At 46.6% G+C, this 25387-nt stretch overlaps 1 protein-coding gene across 2 annotated transcripts in view; it reads right to left on the reverse strand.

Annotated features, from left to right (window-relative positions):
- myo1d (myosin 1D) overlaps positions 1–25387 on the reverse strand; it is a gene marked incomplete at its 5' end in the record, with an annotated part of 171901 nt that overhangs the window by 21825 nt on the left and 124689 nt on the right. For both annotated transcript variants that reach the window (XM_083635102.1, XM_083635103.1), the window contains one exon: positions 16621–16775. In XM_083635102.1, coding sequence (XP_083491228.1) covers positions 16621–16775 — 155 coding nt within the window. The remainder of the gene's footprint in view (positions 1–16620; positions 16776–25387) is intronic.

Below are 25387 nucleotides of genomic sequence, written 5' to 3' on the forward strand. Positions count from 1 at the left end.
TGTATAGAGGTCACTAGGGAGAGGACAGAGAGGAGAGCAATGTATATAAAATGTAGCCCCCTACATCATCTTAACGGTGTAGCACTTAACCAATGCTTTTATCCAAAGTGACCATAAGACGCTGGGCTACATAAGTGCATAGTGTAATACAGTGCATAGTGTAATATAGTGCATAGTGTAATACAGTGCATAGTGTAATACAGTGCATAGTGTAATACAGTGCATAGTGTAATACAGTGCATAGTGTAATACAGTGTATAGTGTAATACAGTGCATAGTGTAATACAGTGCATAGTGTAATACAGTGCATAGTGTAATACAGTGCATAGTGTAATACAGTGCATAGTGTAACACAGTGCATAGTGTAATACAGTGCATAGTGTAATACAGTGCATAGTGTAATACAGTGCATAGTGTAATACAGTGCATAGTGTAATACAGTGCATAGTGTAATACAGTGCATAGTGTAACACAGTGCATAGTGTAATACAGTGCATAGTGTAATACAGTGCATAGTGTAATACAGTGCATAGTGTAATACAGTGCATAGTGTAATACAGTGCATAGTGTAATACAGTGCATAGTGTAATACAGTGCATAGTGTAATACAGTGCATAGTGTAATACAGTGCATAGTGTAATACAGTGCATAGTGTAACACAGTGCATAGTGTAATACAGTGCATAGTGTAATACAGTGCATAGTGTAATACAGTGCATAGTGTAATACAGTGCATAGTGTAATACAGTGCATAGTGTAATACAGTGCATAGTGTAATACAGTGCATAGTGTAACACAGTGCATAGTGTAACACAGTGCATAGTGTAATACAGTGCATAGTGTAATACAGTGCATACTGCATAGTGTAATACAGTGCATAGTGTAATACACTGCATAGTGTAATATAGTGCATAGTGTAATACAGTGTATAGTGTAATACAGTGCATAGTGTAATACAGTGCATAGTGTAATACAGTGCATAGTGTAATATAGTGCATAGTGTAATACAGTGTATAGTGTAATACAGTGCATAGTGTAATACAGTGCATAGTGTAACACAGTGCATAGTGTAATACAGTGCATAGTGTAATACAGTGTATAGTGTAATACAGTGCATAGTGTAATACAGTGCATAGTGTAATACAGTGCATAGTGTAATACAGTGCATAGTGTAATACAGTGCATAGTGTAACACAGTGCATAGTGTAACACAGTGCATAGTGTAATACAGTGCATAGTGTAATACAGTGCATACTGCATAGTGTAATACAGTGCATAGTGTAATACACTGCATAGTGTAATATAGTGCATAGTGTAACACAGTTCAGTAGGAGAAGAAAGCTCATGTGGACACTCAGAGCCCTGCCCTTGGCATTGCTTCAGCTACACTCCTCTTACCCACTGAGTTACACAGGAATAGCAGAAGCCACCCTGTAGTGAGAGGCAAGAGAGCAGATTCAATGAGCACACAGTATGGACACAGTATGTATATACAGTACATGTATGTGTGGCGCGATATATTTACAGTTTATATAGCGCTTCCCATTTTGACGACTATACTGATTAGGATTATTGATACTATACTATATTACTATACTTGAATTAAAAAAAAAAGTCTAAAAATTTGACTACACTAATAAAAAAGTAACCGTTTCTCTCAAAAGGACAAAGCTAACCACGATTGAGCAACTTGTTGCAACTTGGTTGTTTGCATGTGTCATCAGATTGCATGCAGCATCACAATGTTGGAAAAATAACCATCTGTGTAATGCAAAGGATATTCAATTACATAGATTATTATAGTTTATTATAGATTATTATATAGGATAGCTGACAACAATTTTCGGACAAAGTTGAATTTTTAAATTTTGACCTATTGGACAGATGTGTGTAAAGGGGGTGCCACATCCTTTGCAGGCTCGCCCACTGAATTAAAGAGTGGGGCATTGATACATGGTAAACACACAATATGGCAGTATTGTTGGGGTGACACCGAGGGTCCCACACTTTCCTGTGTGTGTGTGTGTGTGTGTGTGTGTGTGTGTGTGTCAGTGGCTGGCAGGCTGCTCACAGCTCTGCAGTGTGAGGAAAAGTAGGTCACAGCAACACTCACATTCACACACACACACTCCTTTTACTCAAACGCATACATTGGTCACGTCTAAGTATTCGATTTCATACACACACACACTCTCTCTCTCTCTCTCTCTCTCTCTCTCTCTCTCGAATGCACAGACACACACTTGCTTGCCCTGCCTCTCCCCAACCATCACTCCACCTAGCCTTCCCCCAGGCTGCAGCACTGTGCCAATGAGATGAGCAGGACTCCCTCCTGGCCCACATAACAATGACTCTGGCTAAGTGTGTGTGTGTGTGTGTGTGTGTGTGTGTGTGTGTGTGTGTGTGTGCGTGCGTGCGTGTGTGTGTGTGTGAGAGAGAGAGATAGAGAGGTTGTTTTTGTATGTGTCCATTGAAAACAAAAAATATATATATATTTAAATGCCGTATATATATATATATTCAAATACCATGTGTGTATATGTGTGTGTGTGTGTGTGTGTATGTATATATATACTGTATATATATATATACATACATACGGTACATACATGTATATATACAGTATGTGTGTGTGTGTGTGCGCGCGCTGTGTGTGTGCGTGCGACGTGCGTGCGTGCGTGTGTGTGTGTGTGTGTACGTACTGACTGCAGCTCACGTGTCCCATTTGTGTGAAGGACAATGAATGCAATCACATGCATGAAATTCCATTTGGGACCTGGAAGTGATATAAGGACTTTGCAGATACATTCTCTTCCTTGAAGACACTTTGATGACTTTGTCTGCAAATGTTTCCATGAGGAAAATCCCTATTGTCCGTACAGTAACGCAGAGAGAGGTGTGTTAAAGTGTTAAAGTAAAGGCTTGGGCCACACATCCTCTGTCATATCACTCACTTTCACATATTTATATCACACTCCGTATATGGATTCCTGTCCTAAGCTGTAAATGTCATATGCCATCTCTATATGATTCTGTTAGCAGGGGCTCTCTCTCTCTCTCTCTCTCTCTCTCTCTCTCTCTCTCTCTCTCTCTCTCTCTCTCTCTCTCTCTCTCTCTCTCTCTCTCTCTCTCTCTCTCTCTCTCTCTCTCTCTCTCTCTCTCTCTCTCTCTCTCTCTCTCTCTCTCTCTCTCTCTCTCTCTCTCTCTCTCTCTCTCTCTCTCTCTCTCTCTCTCTGGAGACGTGCCGTTATTATTTCCAGCCAGCAGGGTTATTAATGGATCACGTATCAGACAAACATGGATCCAATGGTTGCCATGGGAACTGCATCCGCAGCGCCCCAGAAAGGAGGGAGGGAGAGGTGGAATGTGAGCTGAAAAACAAGAGGGGGAGGGGTACGAGCGAGAGGGTGGTAGACGGAGAGAGGGAGGGAGGGATGGAGAGGAGGAGAGAAGCCCCCTGCTTTCAGTCTGAAATATTTGATTCAGCAGAAAGGGTGACCTTGATGGGGTAGACAAAGGCAGCTTGGCTCTCTCTCTCTTTTCTCACTCTTTCTACCATCCTCTCTTCACCCTTTCTCTTTCTTGCTATCAGTAATGATAACGCCACCCCCATATATAGCAGAACGTGCACTATGCCACATGTATTCACCAACAGCGTTTTGGTTTTGTTATTATTACGGATCTGATTTTGATATTATTACAGATCTGATTTTGTTATTGTTACAGATCTGATTCTCACACACACACACACACACACACACACACACACACACACACACACACACACACACACATACACACATACACACACACATAAAAAAACCTCGGTTTATCCTGATTGGTTACCTGATCAAAGTGTGTGAGGCCCACACCGGTAAATAAGACATGACACTGGCAGATCAATATGACTGCGCTTCTTTTTCCACACTCAACATCCTCTCTACATCTCTCTCTCCTTCCTTTCCCTGTTCACTGTCTGCACCGATCTGTCCTACAGATCTACACAGTCCCTGTCTCTGTCTGCACCGATCTGTCCTACAGATCTCCACAGTCTCTGTCTCTGTCTGCACTGATCTGTCCTACAGATCTACACAGTCCCTGTCACTGTCTGCACCGATCTGTCCTACAGATCTCCACAGTCTCTGTCTCTGTCTGCACTGATCTGTCCTACAGATCTCCACAGTCCCTGTCTCTGTCTGCACTGATCTGTCCTACAGATCTCCACAGTCCCTGTCTCTGTCTGCACCGACCTGTCCTACAGATCTCCATAGTCCCTGTCTCTGTCTGCACTGATCTGTCCTACAGATCTCCACAGTCCCTGTCTCTGTCTGCACCGATCTGTCCTACAGATCTCCACAGTCCCTGTCTCTGTCTGCACCGATCTGTCCTACAGATCTCCACAGTCCCTGTCTCTGTCTGCACCGACCTGTCCTACAGATCTCCATAGTCCCTGTCTCTGTCTGCACTGATCTGTCCTACAGATCTCCATAGTCCCTGTCTCTGTCTGAACTGATCTGTCCTACAGATCTCCATAGTCCCTGTCTCTGTCTGCACCGATCTGTCCTACAGATCTCCACAGTCCCTGTCTCTGTCTGCACCGATCTGTCCTACAGATCTCCACAGTCTCTGTCTCTGTCTGCACCGATCTGTCCTACAGATCTCCACAGTCCCTGTCTCTGTCTGCACCGATCTGTCCTACAGATCTCCACAGTCTCTGTCTCTGTCTGCACCGATCTGTCCTACAGATCTCCATAGTCCCTGTCTCTGTCTGCACTGATCTGTCCTACAGATCTCCACAGTCCCTGTCTCTGTCTGCACCGATCTGTCCTACAGATCTCCATAGTCCCTGTCTCTGTCTGCACCGATCTGTCCTACAGATCTCCATAGTCCCTGTCTCTGTCTGCACTGATCTGTCCTACAGATCTCCATAGTCCCTGTCTCTGTCTGCACCGATCTGTCCTACAGATCTCCATAGTCCCTGTCTCTGTCTGCACCGATCTGTCCTACAGATCTCCACAGTCCCTGTCTCTGTCTGAACTGATCTGTCCTACAGATCTCCATAGTCCCTGTCTCTGTCTGCACCGATCTGTCCTACAGATCTCCATAGTCCCTGTCTCTGTCTGCACCGATCTGTCCTACAGATCTCCACAGTCCCTGTCTCTGTCTGCACCGATCTGTCCTACAGATCTCCACAGTCCCTGTCTCTGTCTGCACCGATCTGTCCTACAGATCTCCACAGTCCCTGTCTCTGTCTGCATCGATCTGTCCTACAGATCTCCATAGTCCCTGTCTCTGTCTGCACCGATCTGTCCTACAGATCTCCATAGTCCCTGTCTCTGTCTGCATCGATCTGTCCTACAGATCTCCATAGTCCCTGTCTCTGTCTGCACCGATCTGTCCTACAGATCTCCACAGTCCCTGTCTCTGTCTGCACCGATCTGTCCTACAGATCTCCATAGTCCCTGTCTCTGTCTGCACCGATCTGTCCTACAGATCTCCATAGTCCCTGTCTCTGTCTGCACCGATCTGTCCTACAGATCTCCATAGTCCCTGTCTCTGTCTGCACCGATCTGTCCTACAGATCTCCACAGTCCCTGTCTCTGCCTGCACCGATCTGTCCTACAGATCTCCATGGTCCCCGGCTCTCTTTTTGCTTCTTCAATTTATCCCCTTCTCTCACCTTCAAACTACCTCAGCTCCCTCCCTCCTTCCACTATTGCGGACTAGCTCTCTTCAGGCCAGGGGGGCCGGACTAGCTCTCTTCAGGCCAGGGGGGGCCGGACTAGCTCTCTTCAGGCCAGGGGGGGCCGGACTAGCTCTCTTCAGGCCAGGGGGGGCCGGACTAGCTCTCTTGAGGCCAGGGGGGGCCGGACTAGCTCTCTTCAGGCCAGGGGGGGCCGGACTAGCTCTCTTCAGGCCAGGCAGGGGGGCAACACAATGTGACCGCATCAATCTATCGGATCGATGGAGGGCCTTGGACTGCCATGTTACTGCTGACTCATATGACAGGGGAGAGAGAGGGACTCCTCAGACCTCGCACTAACTAACTGTGGAGTCACCCAGGGTGATGGGGGAGGGTGGGACTGTGTTCCTCCTGTAATCCACAATCATCTCCACTGTCTTTTGAGCATTTAGCTCCAGGTTGTTTTGACTGCACCAAGTCACCAGATGGTCGACCTGCTGCCTGTACTCAGACTCGTCTCCGTCTGAGATGAGCCCTGTATAATTGCTGGTGCACAGTATCCACTGTTGAAGTCATCGATTTGATTTCCTAATGTGATGATTGCTTTTTTATTTTTTATTATTATTGATTATATTCTTGCAACATGGTGGCTCAGTGGTGAGCACTGTCCTCTCACAGCAAGAAGGTTGTAGGTTTGAATCTCCACCCCACTCCCTTCTGTGTGGAGTTTGCATGTACTCCCCCCGGTTTCCTCCCACAGTCCAAAAATATGCTGTATTTGTGTCGTATCATCATGTATATAATATAGTAAAATGTGTAGCATGCATAATGATGTATGTAACCTTGTGTGTAGATATATGATTTTACAGTGCTTTCTTTTAATCACAGATTTTTCACTCTCTATCGTTGGTGGGTATCTGTAGCTTCAACAAGCTAAACGTGTTCTGATGGCTAGATCAGGCAGGGGTAATCTGCTGTCTAAATTCAAAGTTGTATCAGGCCTAGATTATGGAGAAGTGTGCGTCTGTCCGTCCATCTGTCTAACTTTATTTTTATGCTTTCTGATGTGTCATCATCCCCCCCTTCCCGTGGTATCGAAAATGATATCAAGTATCGATATTTTCCCGGGTATCGGTATCGAAGTAGAGATTCTAGCATCGTGACATCCCTACCTCCCAGTATCAATCTCCTGTGCAGCTTTTTCATTAGTCACTGTGGACGCGGACAGCCGAGGCGAGCTGTTGCCACAGAAACCCTCCACACTGCTTTTCCAAGAAACCAATTGTAACTGCTCACACAACACAGCTACTACAACGACCAGGAGAGAGAGACACGATGTGCTACCGTGAACTCACAAGTATCCGTCACAAAGGAACGTTGTCATTAGGTCATGGGTCATGACACACATGCACATGCAACGACAGAGAGAGAGAGCATGTTCTGAGTAGCATGATCTGAGTAGCTGCAGATCAATGCTAGGCTCTCTGAATGTTGTTCATGAAGCCTGTATCTGTAATAGAATAATAAAAAAAAAAAAGAAAAAAAAGTGCAATATGGATGTGCATGGCATAGAGAGGCAAAGTAAACGTCACTTCCTGCTTCAGCACTGTACCAGAGATTTTCTTCCGCAATTTATTTTCCCATAGACATTTCGTAAAATGCTTATAAAAATTGTTTTACCTGGTCAAACCAAACGGTTCAGCTTTAGAATCGGGAAAGATAGAACATTTCCCTCGGATAAAAAAATAAATAATAATAATCTTTAAACCAACATCTTTGAATGTTTTGGTCTGAGTGAAATGTTATGCGATCTCTCCCGTTTCTAAATATGAACCGTTTGGTTTGAACAAGTAAAACTATTTTTACAAGCATTTAACGAAATGTCTATGGGAAAATAAATGCCGGATGAAAATCTCTGGTACAGTGCTGAAGCAGGAAGTGGCGTTCCACTTTGGCTCTCTATACTGTTGCACCACGCTAACAAGGTCTAAACAGACCTGATACAGGTTAAGCAAATACCTGTCCAAAATGTTCTAGCTATTTGCTTGTAAGTAGTAAGTATGCATTTTTGCAGAAGTTTGATGAGTTGTGTTGCGTTCAATGGAGTTACATTTTTAAACAGCAGTTTCTGGATGAATTATTCAACACCAACCTATTTTTGTAATTGTAAGATTGTAAGATGCGGCGATGAGTGAGCAAATAATCACGCAGAAATGTAGGAAACCCCAGCCCCGTACACACACCATACACTGGGTCACATATGCATTGGCTGTTAGACCTGAGATCTACCCAGTACAAGCGGAGTCTTGGCTGTTAGACCTGAGATCTACCCAGTACAAGCGGATTCTTGGCTGTTAGACCTGAGATCTACCCAGTACAAGCGGAGTCTTGGCTGTTAGACCTGAGATCTACCCAGTACAAGCGGAGTCTTGGCTGTTAGACCTGATATCTACCCAGTACAAGCGGAGTCTTGGCTGTTAGACCTGAGATCTACCCAGTACAAGCGGAGTCTTGGCTGTTAGACCTGAGATCTACCCAGTACAAGCGGAGTCTTGGCTGTTAGACCTGAGATCTACCCAGTACAAGCGGAGTCTTGGCTGTTAGACCTGAGATCTACCCAGTACAAGCGGAGTCTTCCTCTGCTCTGTGGGTCCACTGGAGCAGCTGGGGTTTGAGCAGCTTCAAAGAGGCTGTAGCAGCAGAAGGGAAACCACTCACAGACTGGCCACAGGGGGCGCTTGAGGCACAGTAAGTCCATAATAATGCGCACGGCTATTCTGCTCAAGTTGTTCCACAGGAAGCTCCCGCATGCAGACTGCAGGCTCATCTCCAAAACACTCCTTTGATCATGGGCTTCATGAGCGTAGGCAGTGGCCTCTACACCTCTACTCCCACCCGAAAACACTGGGCACTCTGATAGCTGTATATTCATATGAAGCCCCAATCACACCATTTTAAAAATGCCAACCTGCTGGTCAGATGCCCACTTCTCATATGTTTTTATGATAATGATGATGAGATGAGATGAGATAAACTTTATTGTCCCAGAAGGGAAATTTGTCTTGGGCAAAAAGTGCGCATAGCCACATTCGGCGTTACAAAAACACAAGAACACACAAACAGGACAGACACAGCATTGCACTACGACACAGTGGGGAGATGCCAACTGAGACATAAAATTGCACAAGATAATGGGACAGATAATGCTGTGCTGCTTACTTAGACCCTTGTTCCTTCACTTAGTATACTCAAAAGGATGATACCTTTTGATTTTCGATTTTCAAAAAGATGTGTATGATGTGTACATCTGCCAGTGCACGGCCCTATACCGTCTGCCTAGAAAGTCTAGGACTAACCTCGCGTCACCAGGCTCTCTCAAAGGAGAGAGAGCCTGGTATGCGTCACTACAGGCAGGAAGGCAGAAGAAGACCCGCTTTGTCCCACACAGAAGGATGGTTTTATATGGTGTTAGTTCATTTTATTTTTGTAGCTACATACTGTAGCTAGATAACAGTGGATCACATTTATTTACGTTACTATGACGCCCCGTTTTCAGAGCAGAATTGTTCTTTGGGGTCGTTCCCGGCATCTTCCCGCCGGAAGACCAAGCGTGTTTGCGCCGGAAGACTCGGGAGCGAGGTTTTTACATCCAGACTAGTCTACTGTAGGACTAAAGATCAAGGAGGAGTTGAGCAGCATCACCACTGTAGACAGTAGACACTTATAATGCTTGAAAGGTGTGGGATGACAGTGCCTCTTCAAATACACCACTTCTACTACAGCACTTTTCCAAGAGCCAATTCCCTACAGCTCACACCACAGTGATCACAAAGACATGAGGGAGGTGCAAAGTCAACACTGCAGACATGCCATACTGTACCATACCATACCAGTGGCAGCATGCGATATAGGAGATCAGCATTTGGTTGGGAGACTTGAGCATAAAGCAAATAATTGTGGGACATTGTTAGAAAAGGAATGCCTACTGTGAGCCTGAGTGGGCACCTAGCTAAATGTTTTGATCCAGATAGAGTGCTGATAATAATCCATACAGTATAATAGCTCTATTTAGCACAGGCGAGTATGGTAGAAATCTAGATCTATATTATGCATGTGAGAAATGATCATGTGTACATATTGTACAGTATAATGTATAAAGGGCACTGTGTGAATGTTCATATACATACAGTATGGCACACTAAAAAGCACACAAGCCTGCATTATGGGACTAGGGCCTAGGCAATCAAATGATTGCAAAAATCTAATTTCTGGAGAGAAAGACAGAGAGAGGAACAAAAGAATGGGGGGAAAGGAAAGCGAGAAAGGAAAAAAGAAAAAGAAAGGAGGAGAGGAGAATGAATAAATACCTGCAGGTGTATGGTGGTGAGGCACATCGAGGTACAGAAAGTGTGGGGTGTCATTTATAGCCATGCAACCGTTTGGGGGTCGTCTGATTTTGCAGTGTTTCTACTGTATGTGACAGATGTGGGGTGTCCCTGCTCTCCTACCCTGGCAGTGGCGGGTGAGAGTGCTGCAGTAGCTGCTGTGCGTGGGGAGCATGTCAACACATGAGGGGGGGGGGGGGGGGGTCTGGATCATCTAAATATAGGGCTCAAACAGCAGCACAGCCTTAAATATTTCATTGCCTCCTCTCCTGAAATGGATGAGGGGGAGCCAAGGGAGAAAGGGGGAGAGAGAGAGAGAGAGAGAGAGAGATGAGGAAATTGAGAGAAGGGGGAGAGACTGAGATCAGTACAAAGGGGATGTACTGTAGTCAAAAATAGGAACCAGGAAAAAGGGATGAGAGAGAGAGAGAGAGAGATGAGCAAAGGAAGGAGGGAGGGGGAGGAGGAGGAGGAGGAGGGAGGATGAAGGCATGGGAAGCTAAACCGTTTCCTTTTTATGCAAAACGAGGACGGGAGTATTGGTGAATTTCTCTGGACAAGCGGTGCATCACAGCAGATAAGAGGGTTATCTTCTGAAGTACAGTGTTGCCGAATTCTCTGAATCAATTTGAGGCAATCAAGCAGGTTTCTGCTATCTCCTCTCCATGCCAGCGTTGACACTATCTCCAAATAAAAAGCACTTCAATCTTCAGCTAAATCAAGCAGCATCATCACAGTGACATCAAAGCTTACAGCCACGCAGATTTGGATTTGGGATTGAAAGTGGAGCATAGTCACAGGCACTGGGGGGGACGAGGGTTTAGTCTCTGGGGCAGCGTCATTCAGTTTTCAGACCTGTGCTGAAGGTGAAGGAGAGACCTGTGCACTGTGCTGAAAGAGAGACCTGTGCACTGTGCAGCATGCTGAAGGAGAGACCTGTGCACTGTGCAGCATGCTGAATGAGAGACCTGTGCACTGTGCAGCATGCTGAAGGTGAAGGAGAGACCTGTGCACTGTGCAGCGTGCTGAAGGAGAGACCTGTGCACTGTGCAGCATGCTGAAGGAGAGACCTGTGCACTGTGCAGCATGCTGAATGAGAGACCTGTGCACTGTGCAGCGTGCTGAAGGAGAGACCTGTGCACTGTGGAGCATGCTGAAGGAGAGACCTGTGCACTGTGCAGCATGCTGAAGGAGAGACCTGTGCACTGTGCAGCATGCTGAAGGAGAGACCTGTGCACTGTGCAGCATGCTGAAGGAGAGACCTGTGCACTGTGCAGCATGCTGAAAGAGAGACCTGTGCAGCGTGCTGAAGGAGAGACCTGTGCACTGTGCAGCATGCTGAAGGAGAGACCTGTGCACTGTGCAGTGTGCTGAAGGAGAGACCTGTGCACTGTGCAGCGTGCTGAAGGAGAGACCTGTGCACTGTGCAGCATGCTGAAGGAGAGACCTGTGCACTGTGCAGCATGCTGAAGGAGAGACCTGTGCACTGTGCAGCGTGCTGAAGGAGAGACCTGTGCACTGTGCAGCATGCTGAAGGAGAGACCTGTGCACTGTGCAGCATGCTGAAGGAGAGACCTGTGCACTGTGCAGCGTGCTGAAGGAGAGACCTGTGCACTGTGCAGCATGCTGAAGGAGAGACCTGTGCACTGTGCAGCATGCTGAAGGAGAGACCTGTGCACTGTGCAGCGTGCTGAAGGAGAGACCTGTGCACTGTGCAGCATGCTGAAGGAGAGACCTGTGCACTGTGCAGCATGCTGAAGGAGAGACCTGTGCACTGTGCAGCATGCTGAAGGAGAGACCTGTGCACTGTGCAGTGTGCTGAAGGAGAGACCTGTGCACTGTGCAGCATGCTGAAGGAGAGACCTGTGCACTGTGCAGCATGCTGAAGGAGAGACCTGTGCACTGTGCAGCATGCTGAAGGAGAGACCTGTGCACTGTGCAGCATGCTGAAGGAGAGACCTGTGCACTGTGCAGCATGCTGAAGGAGAGACCTGTGCACTGTGCAGCGTGCTGAAGGAGAGACCTGTGCACTATGCAGCATGCTGAAGGTGAAGGAGAGACCTGTGCACTGTGCAGCATGCTGAAAGAGAGACCTGTGCAGCGTGCTGAAGGAGAGACCTGTGCACTGTGCAGCGTGCTGAAAGAGAGACCTGTGCACTGTGCAGCGTGCTGAAAGAGAGACCTGTGCACTGTGCAGTGTGCTGAAGGAGAGACCTGTGCACTGTGCAGCGTGCTGAAAGAGAGACCTGTGCACTGTGCAGCGTGCTGAAGGAGAGACCTGTGCACTGTGCAGTGTGCTGAAAGAGAGACATGTGCACTGTGCAGCATGCTGAAGGAGAGACCTGTGCACTGTGCAGCGTGCTGAAGGAGAGATAAAGGTTAAAGCCACATCTACAGGGAGCTGCAGAGGGGGACGCAGCATGCACAACATGATGACACGTCCGTACGCGCGCACTCGCAGAGAGAGCGCATTTCAGGAATGCATGTGTGTAAGCATACACACTGCCATGCAGTCAAGTGGACATATTCTACACACAGACATACACACAGACATACACACACTTCGTAATGGTTGCAATACACATACATTTTCATGCAGTCAAGCGTACACACACGCGCCCGCCGCTGCTGCCCGTGCCGGTGCGTCCTTTGTTCTGTCAGTGTTGCACAGTGATGGATGGCTCGGCATGCGGAGCACATGGAGAGTCATTAAGCAAGGCCCTGTGGAGGCCTTTCTCAGCCCTGACACCCACAGAGCAATGGGCTCCACAATAGAACCAGATAGCATCATAGAATGGCAATGATCAAGTATGTGAACACCTCCCTCACACACAGGCAATGTCGCGCGCGCACACGCACACACAAACACAAACACGCACGCACGCGCTCACACACAAACACGCATGCACACACAAACACACACACACACACGCACGCACACCCAAATAAGCAGATGCAGTCACATCTGTGCACACTCACGTTCTCACTCCCTCTCTGTAGATGTCTCCCCCCCACCCTCTCTCTCACACACACACACGCGCATGCACACGCACACACTAACTGAAAGAGAGACAACACAGACACACAAATCAATATCTATGCCACACTATGATGAGCTGTTTCACAAGACAAATGGGTATATGTAGTAATCTAAAAAAAAAAAAATGCTTTATCATACCAACAGAAATATAAACTTATCAAAATGACTGAAAAGGCCGACCATAACATGAACGATATAATTTTAATGCAAAAGTGTCTATCACTTTTAAGTGTACAGTATAAATTTACTGTATATACAGTACACACAAAAAATCAACTACTTATTTTTTGCCCTCTTGATGTGATTTTAGGGGAGAGGAGGCACATTCACTGGTGAACTTTTGATAAATCAACACATACTGTAATATGAAGGTGAAATGCTAAAACAGCGTAATACTCTTATTATCAGGGGTATTTTTTGTCCCGTGCTTTTTCAGTTCATGAACATTTTAGGAACTTTCAAGAGCATTTTTGCACCGTCTGTGCCCTAGTTACTTTCTGACCCTGATCTACAGTGGATACAGTGTGCACTTCTACAGGAGGAGACAGTGTCATCCTGTAGGTGTGTGCACTGCACTGTTACAGAAGGTGACAATGCAACACATTGTGTTGTCCTCTCCTGGTATTCGAGCACAGGAGCAAAGGGGAATGAAAAGTTGACGCATCACTTTTGTTTATACACTCTCTGGCATGCACTCCCCTTATTAACCATCGATTTCAATGGAGGAAACAAACCATTTCCACCTCACAGTTGTCCTCGCCAAAGCTGTGAAAGTCTCCACTGATTGGGCAGTAGGTGGACAGGAAGTTAGTAGCCTGGTAAACCAGTCCGTCACGTGAACTCACATTTCATTTGGTTCTGCGTGACGGTCTGGCCCCAAAGCCAGTGGGGGGGGGGGGGGGTTTAGCAGAAGCTGCGGAGCGGAAGAGCCAATCAGCGACTGCGCTGTGATTGACAGCGCAAGTTGGCCAATCAGGAACGCTACTAGCACGGCACTAACAAAACAATAATGGCCGCCTCCTTGCCTGATCGTCTCGAGGAGTGATGTCAGCGTTTGTCTAGTTTAAACAGACATAAAGTGCAGTTATTGCAGAAATAGACTCAATAACAACAATTAAACAAGTACAGGAGTATCGCCGCAAACGCAGAGTTTCTAGGCTTTTGTTTTTGCCCTTCTCCCGAGTGGATTTGGGTTTGACTGGATCCGACCCTGATTGGCTGAAGGAGTTGTCTGTCAAGGCAACTACGCCCGCCCATGCTCCCGCCCCTGCTAAGGACTGGGTGAAGAGTTGGGGCCAGACCGTCACGCAGAACCAAATGAAATGTGAGTTCACGTGACGGGCTGGTTTACTAGGCTAGGAAGTTAGTGCCACGGAGTCAAAAGGTGACTGCATGTGTAGGGAACTGCTAAGGATGGGTAATGAACACTACGGGGGTGATGATATAGCGATTTAAGGTATACCGCGATATCGAGCAACCACGGTTGTCGTACCACAAGTTCTCCCTGTAAATACCGTGCCTACGATATTTTGTGCAATATGCACGGCGCCGCGCGCCACTCCAAATAAGTTCATAATGGAGGGCCCTTGTGTGTGTAAACGTTCTCATATTAGTTTCAGTACAAGAAAGCAATATTTTTCAATCAATCAATAATACTTCCAAAAACACTTACTACAAAAATACTTGTTTTGAGCCACCTTGACTGAATTGAACTGTGGCGAACACCGACATAAATGAATAGAGTTGAAGGAAGCGATACTGAACAGCGTATTCTCAACACTAGCTCATGTCCTCGCCATAGTCATACTAATACGCATCTTAATGACCTAATCAGAAATATGACTGTGTACTGAACAAGGGCACTACACAGAGTAACAGATTACCAACTTGTAAAAAGAATGCTTAATGTCGCTCCACTCCAGTGTCTTACATGTTTTATTGATATATTCTAGTTATAGAGTTTAGGATTCTCTTACACAGAAGACCGGAGAGGAAGGCGATACTAGCTTTACATTATATTACGGGCTGTCCTGAAATGCACCTGGATGAAGTGAAGGGTGAGAGCAAGCGTCTGCACGGTCTGGGGATTTCATTTACATGTTTGACAGCCATGAGCTCAAACGAAATGAACATGAGACTTGAAGTAGGGGCAATGGCGGTTGCTGTGAGTGTAGCACAGCTGGATTTGTCACAGTATTCTGGTAAATCACACAACTGAATTCATTCGAAGGAAGATAATAAGCTTTTCCACTCCAAAGTTAAAGAAGTAACTCTCTACAAACTGCATTTGAAACCCATGTTTAACTATCACTGTCCTCCCTCTCGTGTGGGAGAGAATGGAAAAATACATTTGAGAATGAAACTAGAAATACCGCCTGGGGGTTGTATGCCTCGGCCAACAAGTCAGCAGTCTCCATCCACGTCTGTCCAGACTCACACAAGCACAGATACCTTGAAGCCCACAGCGCAGTGGTGTGGCCATTCAGCCTCATGGCAATGTTTGGGAGTATGTCAACAACACGGCTAATCGTTTTCAACATGGAAAATGTTCCTACCCCAAAACCACCCACATCGCCCCAACCACTCCCCCTGCCCACCCCTCGAACCCCAACTCTCTATGACCTTCCTATGCCTAGCTAGGACCCATTTTCCCTAGCCCCACCCCCTTACTGATCACGCCCCCATCCCAATCTAATCACTTCATCCTTGAGAGTCCAAGTGGACGTTTGAGGCAAATTTGAAGCAATTGCCTCAAGGCGTTCCTGAGATATCGCGTTAATGAGCATGAAAATGCTGTTGGTGAGGTGACAGTGACCTTGAACTTTGACCACCAAAATCTAATCAGTTCATCCTTGAGTCCAAGTGGACGTTTGAGCCAAATTTGAAGCAATTCCATCTGAGAGATACGTATAGGACAACCCGAAAACAAAATGGCTCCGGCCACGGCTATCGCCGGGCGGAGTGTGTGTCTGTATGTGTGTGTGTGTGTGTGTGTGTGTGTGTGTGTGTGTTATCCTTGCAGTTAGAGAGACTGACATGCTGCAAAGTGTCCTTGAGCAAGGCACTGAACCCCTACCAGGGTCTTTAAAAAGGGACAGTTGTGGGGAGATAATCATCAGTGTGGATTATCTACTGATGAAAAAAACTTTCCAATAATTCCCTAGTCCAATAGTAGAAGCTAATGTTGGATTAATGATAGTAACTCAAATGATGATTTAGGGCTTGAATTGGTGACAATTGGCTGATTAGTACAAGTGTTGTTGTTTTTTCTTAATCAACGTAATCTAAATCAAACGATTGAAAGATAAATCTGCCTTTTCCTAAGTTTTCCTCAGTCTAGTTTTCATCTGTAGTCTTTGGCCAGATGTCATTGAGAGATCTAAAAATGAAAAGCAAATGTAGAAGAAGCTAAACAGAGGGCAATGTTAAGGCAGATAAATGAGTACTGTAATGGAATAAAGCCATGCAGCCTGGCACCACATGTCGTCTGCTGCTCCCTCTCTCTCTCCTTACCTTTTGAAGTGACTAAGCAGGGTGCCAACCAGCTCCCCGATGCGGCTCTGGGTGGCGGGCACCATGCCCTGCAGGCACACCACCAGGTCCCTGTTGTCCTTGGTGTGGAACACAACCAGCTGGTCCTTCCCAGGAGACACACTCACCCCCGTCACCTGGGCCGGACAGAGAGAGAGAGGACACACATACAGTATGAACACAGAGACACACAAAGTACACGTAGGCGCACTAACATACATATCGATGTAGATGCAAACACAGAGATGCAAGTACAAGCTGGTGTGGAGTGGACAGATGTATACAGTATTACATATTGACAAAATGATATAGCTAATAGATACAAGCAACTACGCACAAATACTGTGCACGCACGCACGCGCACACACACACACACGCGCACACACACACACACACACACACGGACACAGAGTGTCACTGGGGTCTAACACCCGACTACAATCCATCATCCCTTATTTAAGTCGGGAGGACAGAAGGGGAACCAGGGGACTTTGGTGTATTCAGCAGATCTCTCCTTTTAGTGGGGAGGGCAAAACCTTGATGATACAAGACACTGCTCATGTTCAACTTTCTCACGTAGAATTGGACTAATGCTGTGAACACTGCAATTCACCATAGTCCTGTGTAGCTTCATGGGCTAGTGTTGGGGCTCATACTATATACTAGGGGTGTCACGATACACTCAGTTCACGATACGATACGATACACGATATTGGGTTCACGATAACGATACAATACGATATTTCAACAATATTTTTTTGCAATCGATTTGTAAGTTGAGGGGGCATCCTCCACGCTAATTTGAGTAATTTCACCATTTTCATCCTCCGTGTCTGTAACGTCCCTCGTCTGTTCAAACAAAGCAATGAAAAGGAGACTAGCGAGCATGTTATCAGATGCAGATCAGTGCCACCATGTTCAGCTTCTTTTTCTCACGATATGAGATTTAATCTCAACGATACATATTGTCACGTTTTGATATCGCGATATATTGTGGGACGATATATTGTGACATCCCATATATATATATATATATATATATATATATATATATATATATATATATATATATATATATATATATATAGATATGTTTGAATCCGACCTGTGGTCATTCGTTGCATGTCCTCCCCTCTCTTCCTCCCTGCTTTCCTGTCACTGTCTAGCACATACTGTCCTATCGAATAAAGGCAAAATGCCCAAAATAATAATCTAAAAAAAAAGGGGGGGGAATGTGTCCTGGTCCTGGTCGCTGCACTAGTGCCTCCTGTGGTCGGTCGGGGCGCCTGTTCAAGGGGGAGGGGGACTGGGGGGGATAGCGTGTCCTGGTCCTGCCGGTGAAACTCCCCGCTGTCAGGTGAAAAGAAGCGGCTGGTGACTGCACATCAGGGTAGGAAATTATCTTTTTTTGCCCTTGTGAAACATATTTCGGGGGCATTTTGGATCATTTCCAGGGCAATTTGATCAAATGTTGGGAAATACCAGTTGCACCTAGGATGACAGACCAATCAATGACTCTGATCCAATCATGTTTTATTTCTGAAAGTTCATAAACAATCACAGTAAAAGACCCCCATTTCCTCTCTCAACAACACTGTTGATTGTCTGGCATGTTATTAATGTACTTGGCAAAAACATAAGTGAACTAGCTGGCCAGGTAGCTTGTGCTGTCTGTCACCGAGGTAAATAACTCTAGTAGGAGGAGGGGCGAGGGTTGTGCAGGTACGGATTTGAGTCACGCTTTGCAAATACAGAATAACGTTAAAATACAGAAAGTATTAAACTCTTTATTTTATGGGGGCATTTAAAAGCCCCCGTCACCACAATTCCAAGGGCAACTCTAGATTTTTTAGGGGCCTTTTGCCCCGAGCCCCCGCTAATTTCCTACCTTGCTGCACATGTATCTGAGGAAGCATGGTGCTAGTCTACAACTCTCCCCAGATCAGCAGAGGGGGTGGTGCAACGAGCGGGACAGCAGGGGGAATTGGCCAAGTACAATTGGGGGAGAAAAATCAGAAAACATTTGATATATATATTTTTTTATATATAAATCTGTGTGAAAGTATCATCAAAAGCATTAAGAAAATCTCTACGGGAATTTATTGCTGTAACGTTATTATAATGGTCAGAAAACCTTTGTAAAAAAAAAGAAAAAAAAAAAGAAGACAATATCTGGTATCTGATATGGGATTTCTCCCCTCCAAGATTGAGATCCACGGTTGCAGCAAGGAGTTATTGATCAGAATCCCAACGGACTAATCGAAGGTTTTCAATCCAAGGTTTTCAATCAAAGCCTCCAACCCACACACCACTGGAGAGCAGCTGGACGGAATGAAAAATACCAATATTGCGGTTGGATTGTTCAGCTATGCAAGGCTTCACAGTGCGCACAACAGGTAGACTCCAATAACATCACAGGTAAATACAGCTAGGATGGAACTCTGCCTCATGTTCCCATGTCCCCATTTTTTTTAACAGATATCTCTCTTGCTTTTAGCATATCTTTCTCTCTCTCTCTCTCCCTCTCTCTCTCCATAATCATTCTCTCCCTCAGGTTTCCCCCACTGTTCTATCAATTTGTTTCTCCCTTAATCTGTCTCTCTGAGCCGGAGTGTGCTGAGGAAACTGCCAGGGGGCATGTCCTCACTCCATCTCCATCAGAACTGAAGAGGACAGGGAGAGACAGGCTGCTAACCCAGGGCTAAACAACAAGCAGCTAGCTTATTTACCCAACGACATGACGGCCGCGACTTCTCTCCCCGTCGGCGACAAAACACTTCGGTAATCACAGTCAATTAAAGCCCCGAAGCCGCGCCTCTGTTTGCAGCGATCCACCCACAGTTAATTACATTGCGCCGGTTACATTTACATTTATATTAAAGGCTTTAATTGATTGGAACGAGAGTCATTGTTCTAATGAGTTGGGTAATGATACATTGTGATTTGTTTCCTAGTCTCATTCTTTCTCTTCATTCACCACGGCATGTTTGTCCCCGCAATGGAATCAGTGAGGATGGATCGGTCACCATCCATCTATTCCCTTCTTCTTCATCCACTGAACACACATCTCAAACACCACTGATTGGATGTTGATGAAACTTGGGATGAAGATGCATCTCACCAGCATGGCCGTAAGCCAGGGTTTGAGAAATACCCAGGTCATTTTAGCGCGACGTGGGGGGTCGGTTAGAAAATTGTGTCCATTTGAAAGTAAAATGGTTCAATCTGGTGCACTTTGAGAGCAAAATCAAGAGGCTAGATATACAAAGAACTACAGACATCATATTAGATTAATATCCTCTTTACTGTGCTGTTGCTTTACAATGATACAAAAAAATAAATGTCTCCCCATATAATATATATTCTGCATACAGGTCACATATATGGCAGAATACTGCTCAATTAAATACAATGGCCCATCTACACAAACAGCACTTACAGGGGAGTTACTACTTACCCATTCACTTCAATAGAACTGTCCCCAAAGTCTAGCACCAATCTAGCCCCAATGCAACATTTGAACGTTGTGGAGTTATGTCTCTTCCTTCTATATAGCACACAGAGAGGAAGCAAATAGTTGCATTTCTGATCACCTGTGTCATATATCATGTTATTTATGAGGGCTTTAAAACATCAATGACAGATGAATAGATCTGGGGGCCGGGGCTATTTTTCAATTTTTGTTGTTGTTGAAAATACCGAGGTCATGACCTCAGTGTCCTCAATAGTAGTTACGGCCATGCTCACCACTGCATGTCAGGATTTCCAAAATGACACTGACTAGGCCCAGAGCGCTGCTACATCATTCATTCACTGGTCCATGTGTCATCGCTGATAGCTCAGACACCACGGCTTGGATTTTCAGTCAACTTGTTGATGGAAATTATGCATCTAACGGAGTACGGCAGGGATGGCGTATTTTTGTGTGTGGCTTAACCAGAAGTCCCTGCACTTCCTGGTTCGTACTGTAGGTGGAAAAAAGGCAATGGGATTTTTGTATGGGGATTTTGGTTAATTTCGCCATGAAATAAGATCTGTGGTTAACAAAAATGTACGAAACGGCGAAGTTTGTGTTCAGCAAGTTAAGCTTCACAAATGAGGAACATTTTTATGAGTTTTGAAGCGAAATGCATTTTCTTAAACGCGATTTTCAGAAAACGCTTCAAACGTCATAAAAGTGGTCCTCATTTGTGACGATTATCTTCCTGAACACAAACTTCGCCGTTTCATACACTTTTGTTACCCACAGAGCTTATTTCATGGCTAAATTAACCAAAATCCCCATAGAAAAATCCCATTGCCTTTTACACGTACGAGCTGGAAGTGCTAGTGTCCGGACTCATTCCTACAGTACTCTGGAACTCTGGAACTGGAGCATTTTCAAAGTTACACTGATTGGCCCAAGGGAGACGCTACAATTACAGTAGTGTCCTCTAGAGAGAGAGTGGCGTCAGCGGAGGACCAAAATGCGAGACTCATTAGCCAAGGAACAGCCAGGAATGGGTCTCGCGCTACTTTTGCATGCTAAAATAAAGCTGATTCAAGGGATGAAAAACCCTTTCAGAGTACAACACAAACTGTCTATTTTGCTGCAACTCGACAGTGCTGCTTAATCCAGGACCTTACTTCCTGGAACTCTTGAGAGTGAAAAACTGGTCCATTGGAGTGAATGGAGATGTCGGGACTCTTCTATCTACACGGCTCTGAATTACAGGTGACAAGGTGGCATATTGTGTTCCTGATTGGTCCAGAGGTTTAGAGCAGCATTTGTGGGGGACAACGTGTTTGGGGACAACGTGTTTACGGACACCTTGCTCACTTTTCTAAATGTCATGTCAATATCTAAGTGAGTGAGCAAGCGGCCGTGTGACGTGGACACGTTGTGAACACGTTGTGGAGTGCAGTCAGGAAGTCACCACTCGCTGACAAGAGCATTCTGCTCCGGTCAACATCTGGATGGAGCAGAAGGCTCCTCCCAGTCTATTCTTATATGAACAACTTGTTGGTTATGTAACATATCGCAGCGGTCATTTGGGGCGGGGCGGGGCGGGCGGGGCGGGGGGGGGGGGGTGTGCTTCATGACTGAATGGAGTCTCTCTTGCTATGAGGGCACCTTGCAAGTTGTGGCCGTGTTTTTTCTCTCCTCAGTCTCATTAGGTGACTAGCAATAATTACTCGACAACTACCAACGCACACAGTTCACTGTCAGTGTATAACCACAGGTCTATGTGGTCACACTGCGGCTGTGGGCATGAGTTGTGGGAGTCTGAGGAGAGCAATGGGGGGGGGGGGTGGATGGGAAAAAAAGACAGGAGAGAGAGAGAGAGAGAGAGAGAGAGAGAGAGAGAGCTGGAGGCATCACAAATAAGCCCCGCTGGGAAAGCGGAGGGGAAACGGCGGCGCACACAGGAGGGCGATTTGTGCACATGCCTGGGCGACACCAGACATCAGCTGATCTGCCCTGCCGCTCCGTAGCCATGACAACACTGTCTCCAGGGAAGTTGGCATGACAACGGCGGAAAAAGAGAGAAGAGACTAGAGAGAGGGGAAAGGGAGCGCTGGATAGAGAGGGGGTGAGGTGGGGGTGGGTGGAGAGAGGGGGTGAGCTGGGGTGGGTGGAGAGGGGGGGGGGGGTGGGTGGAGAGAGGGGGTGAGGTGGGGGTGGGTGGAGAGAGGGGGTGAGGTGGGGGTGAGTGGAGAGAGGGGATGAGCTGGGGTGGGTGGAGAGAGGGGGGGGGGGGGGGGGTGGAGAGAGGGGGTGAGGTGGGGGTGGGTGGAGAGAGGGGGTGAGGTGGGGGTGGGTGGAGAGAGGGGGTGAGGTGAGGGTGAGTGGAGAGAGGGGGTGAGTGGAGAGAGGGGGTGAGGTGAGGGTGGGTGGAGAGAGGGGGTGAGGTGGGGTTGGCTGGAGAGAGGGGGTGAGTGGAGAGGGGGGGGGGGGTGGGTGGAGAGAGGGGGTGAGTGGAGGGGGGGGGGGGTGGGTGGAGAGAGGGGGTGAGTTGGGGGGTGAGTGGAGAGAGGGGGGTGAGTGGAGAGAGGGGGTGAGTGGAGAGGGGGGGTGAGTGGAGAGAGGGGGTGAGTGGAGAGAGGGGGTGAGTGGAGAGAGGGGGTGAGTGGAGAGAGGGGGTGAGTGGAGAGGGGGGGTGAGTGGAGAGAGGGGTGAGTGGTGGAGAGGGGGGGGTGGGTGGAGAGAGGGGGTGGGTGGAGAGAGGGGGTGAGTGGAGAGGGGGGGGTGAGTGGAGAGAGGGGGTGAGTGGAGAGGGGGGGGGTGGGTGGAGAGAGGGGGTGGGTGGAGAGAGGGGGTGAGTGGAGAGGGGGGGGTGAGTGGAGAGGGGGGGGGTGAGTGGAGAGGGGGGGGGGTGAGTGGAGAGGGGGGGGGTGAGTGGAGAGAGGGGGTGGGTGGAGAGAGGGGGTGAGGTGAGGGAGGCAGGAATAGAATGTGTCGGGGGTCAAAGGGTGGAACACGGGTTGCAAAAGACAGAGAAAGTGAGATGAGTCAGTGATGATGAGGAGTGGATATCTTCCTCTTTCTTTATGTCATCCAACAAGGAAGTAGGCAGCGTGGCTGAAACAATAGGTTTAACATAGTAATGATCCCAGGTTTACAGTGCAGGCGTTAACTGTTAACTGCTATATAAATCCTTGGTAGACAGCCATTGGCTCCTCGCTAGCTCTAGTCATCAGCTGGGCTCTTCTCCTTGGTTTGCCCTGCGGCAGTAAACACACTGCACAGGACTGCACAGGGCAGCCGAGGGGTTAGCAGAGCGTTAGCCTATCAGTGCTAATCAACCACGAGCTAACTGCTTTCCCCTCCGTTTGACCTTCTCCGATCGATCGCCCTGCTACGTCACACCTCCGTGACTCCATGGAGCAGGCATCTCCTCCTTCATCTCCTCGTCTCCTTCCTCACCCCTCCTCCTTCATCTCCTCGTCTTCCTCACCCCTCCTCCTTCATCTCCTCGTCTTCCTCACCCCCTCCTCCTTCATCTCCTCGTCTTCTTCCTCACCCCTCCCTCTTTCCACTTCTCCTTCCTCACCCTCTCACCTTGACCAATTCACCCACCCATGCAGCTTGACATTTAATGCGCAAAGAGTTCCAGCGTTATGGGCGAGGTGGAGAGGTAGCTATGATCAACGATGGGGTAAAAAGATGGATAACTACATGTATGACCTCCAGGCCATTATCACCATATGGCAAACAACCCCAATTAAAAATGGAGATATTGTCTAGAGAAGAACATATTGCCAAAATAAGGTTTGTATCAAAAATAATAAAAAGTGGAACGATAGCTTCACTACATGTCTGGCTATAGTATGTTTGTGCAATGTGCTGTGTGTACCTCCTAGCACTGATGTCTCTCCACATGTGTTATGGGATAGTGTTTGTGTGTAGGCACACCTTGAATGAACATGTAAACATCCTTCAGCCGATCTCTCTCTCTCTCTCTCTCTCTCTCTCTCTCTCTCTCTCTCTCTCTCTCTCTCTCTCTCTCTCTCTCTCTCTCTCTCTCTCTCTCTCTCTCTCTCTCTCTCTCTCTCTCTCTCTCTCTCTCTCTCTCTCTCACAACCCCCTCTCCCCATTTCAATTCCAGATGCAGCGATACAGAACGGGGGTGTCCATCTCCAAGCTCTTTAATTCCCTCCTGTCACTTTGTCAGATTGAACACTTGGGTGTCGTCTTGTCACAGTTGTCACCACACAGCGGCCTCATATCTCACTCATATCTCACTAGACCCCCCCCCCCCCAACGCCTGTATCACTTCTGTCTCACCTCCAAGGTCAAAGCTCCAAATACACTTTATAAAACGGATAGTTTCCGGTCCTTGATTATGATTGGCTGAGCCATATTCCAAGCCGTTGTGAAATTCTCTATAAACACACACCTGTGAGCGCATCACGGTATGACTGTGCCCAACAGCGTCTGTGTGTTGCTGCGTCCGTGGGTTGCTTGTTTGTTTGTTTGTTTGTTTATTTGCACATTTTAAAAGCAAACAGGTTAAACAGAAAATAAAATGTATACAAAGAAATAAAAAAAAACATGTGCAGGTGAGATAGAAACCAACTACGGGTTTATCTAGAAATCTCACCTAAAGACAAGAAATATACATAATGTTGCTTGGCAACCATTCTGCTAAAGGTTGCTAAAGAACTACATTGCTTTGTGGAAGAATGATTATTTGTTATGAATAAATGATTGCATTTTTTTGTTGCTGTGTGTTTATTTGATGAAACCTTGCCAGGTATATGTAGTAGCCATTTTATAAATATTATATGTAATGTTATGTGTAATAATATTGTGTGTGTTTGTGTGTGTGGTGTGTGGTGTGTGTGTGTGTGTGTGTGTGTGTGTGTGTGTGTGTGTGTGTGCGCGCGCGCGCGTGTGTGTGTGTGGCAGCCTTAATGGACCTATCACAGTGCGATTATAAATTAAAAGCAGCCAATTGTAGAGTTGGGAGAGAATTCTGCATGTTGTCATGTTGCCACAGGATCACACAGACTCTTGGCGAATAGGAAGTTATTCTGTTTGTGTAAAGAACAGTTCCCGCCCCAAAATGGCTTCCGTAAGCGATTGTGTGACTTAAATTGCTTACTAGATATTTCATACAGGACGTTTCCCAAGTGGTTCCAGATATTAAAGAAGACAAAGAGTCGACCGGAAGATCTTGCGTCCTAGGCTTCTTTTGATTTATGATTATTTTTTGCAGCATAAAAATTTGATGAGATTCTGCGTCGACAAGAAGATCGTTAAAAC

This window comes from Poromitra crassiceps (assembly GCF_964638095.1).
Source record: "Poromitra crassiceps genome assembly, chromosome: 4".
NCBI classification, from domain to species: Eukaryota; Metazoa; Chordata; class Actinopteri; order Beryciformes; family Melamphaidae; genus Poromitra; species Poromitra crassiceps.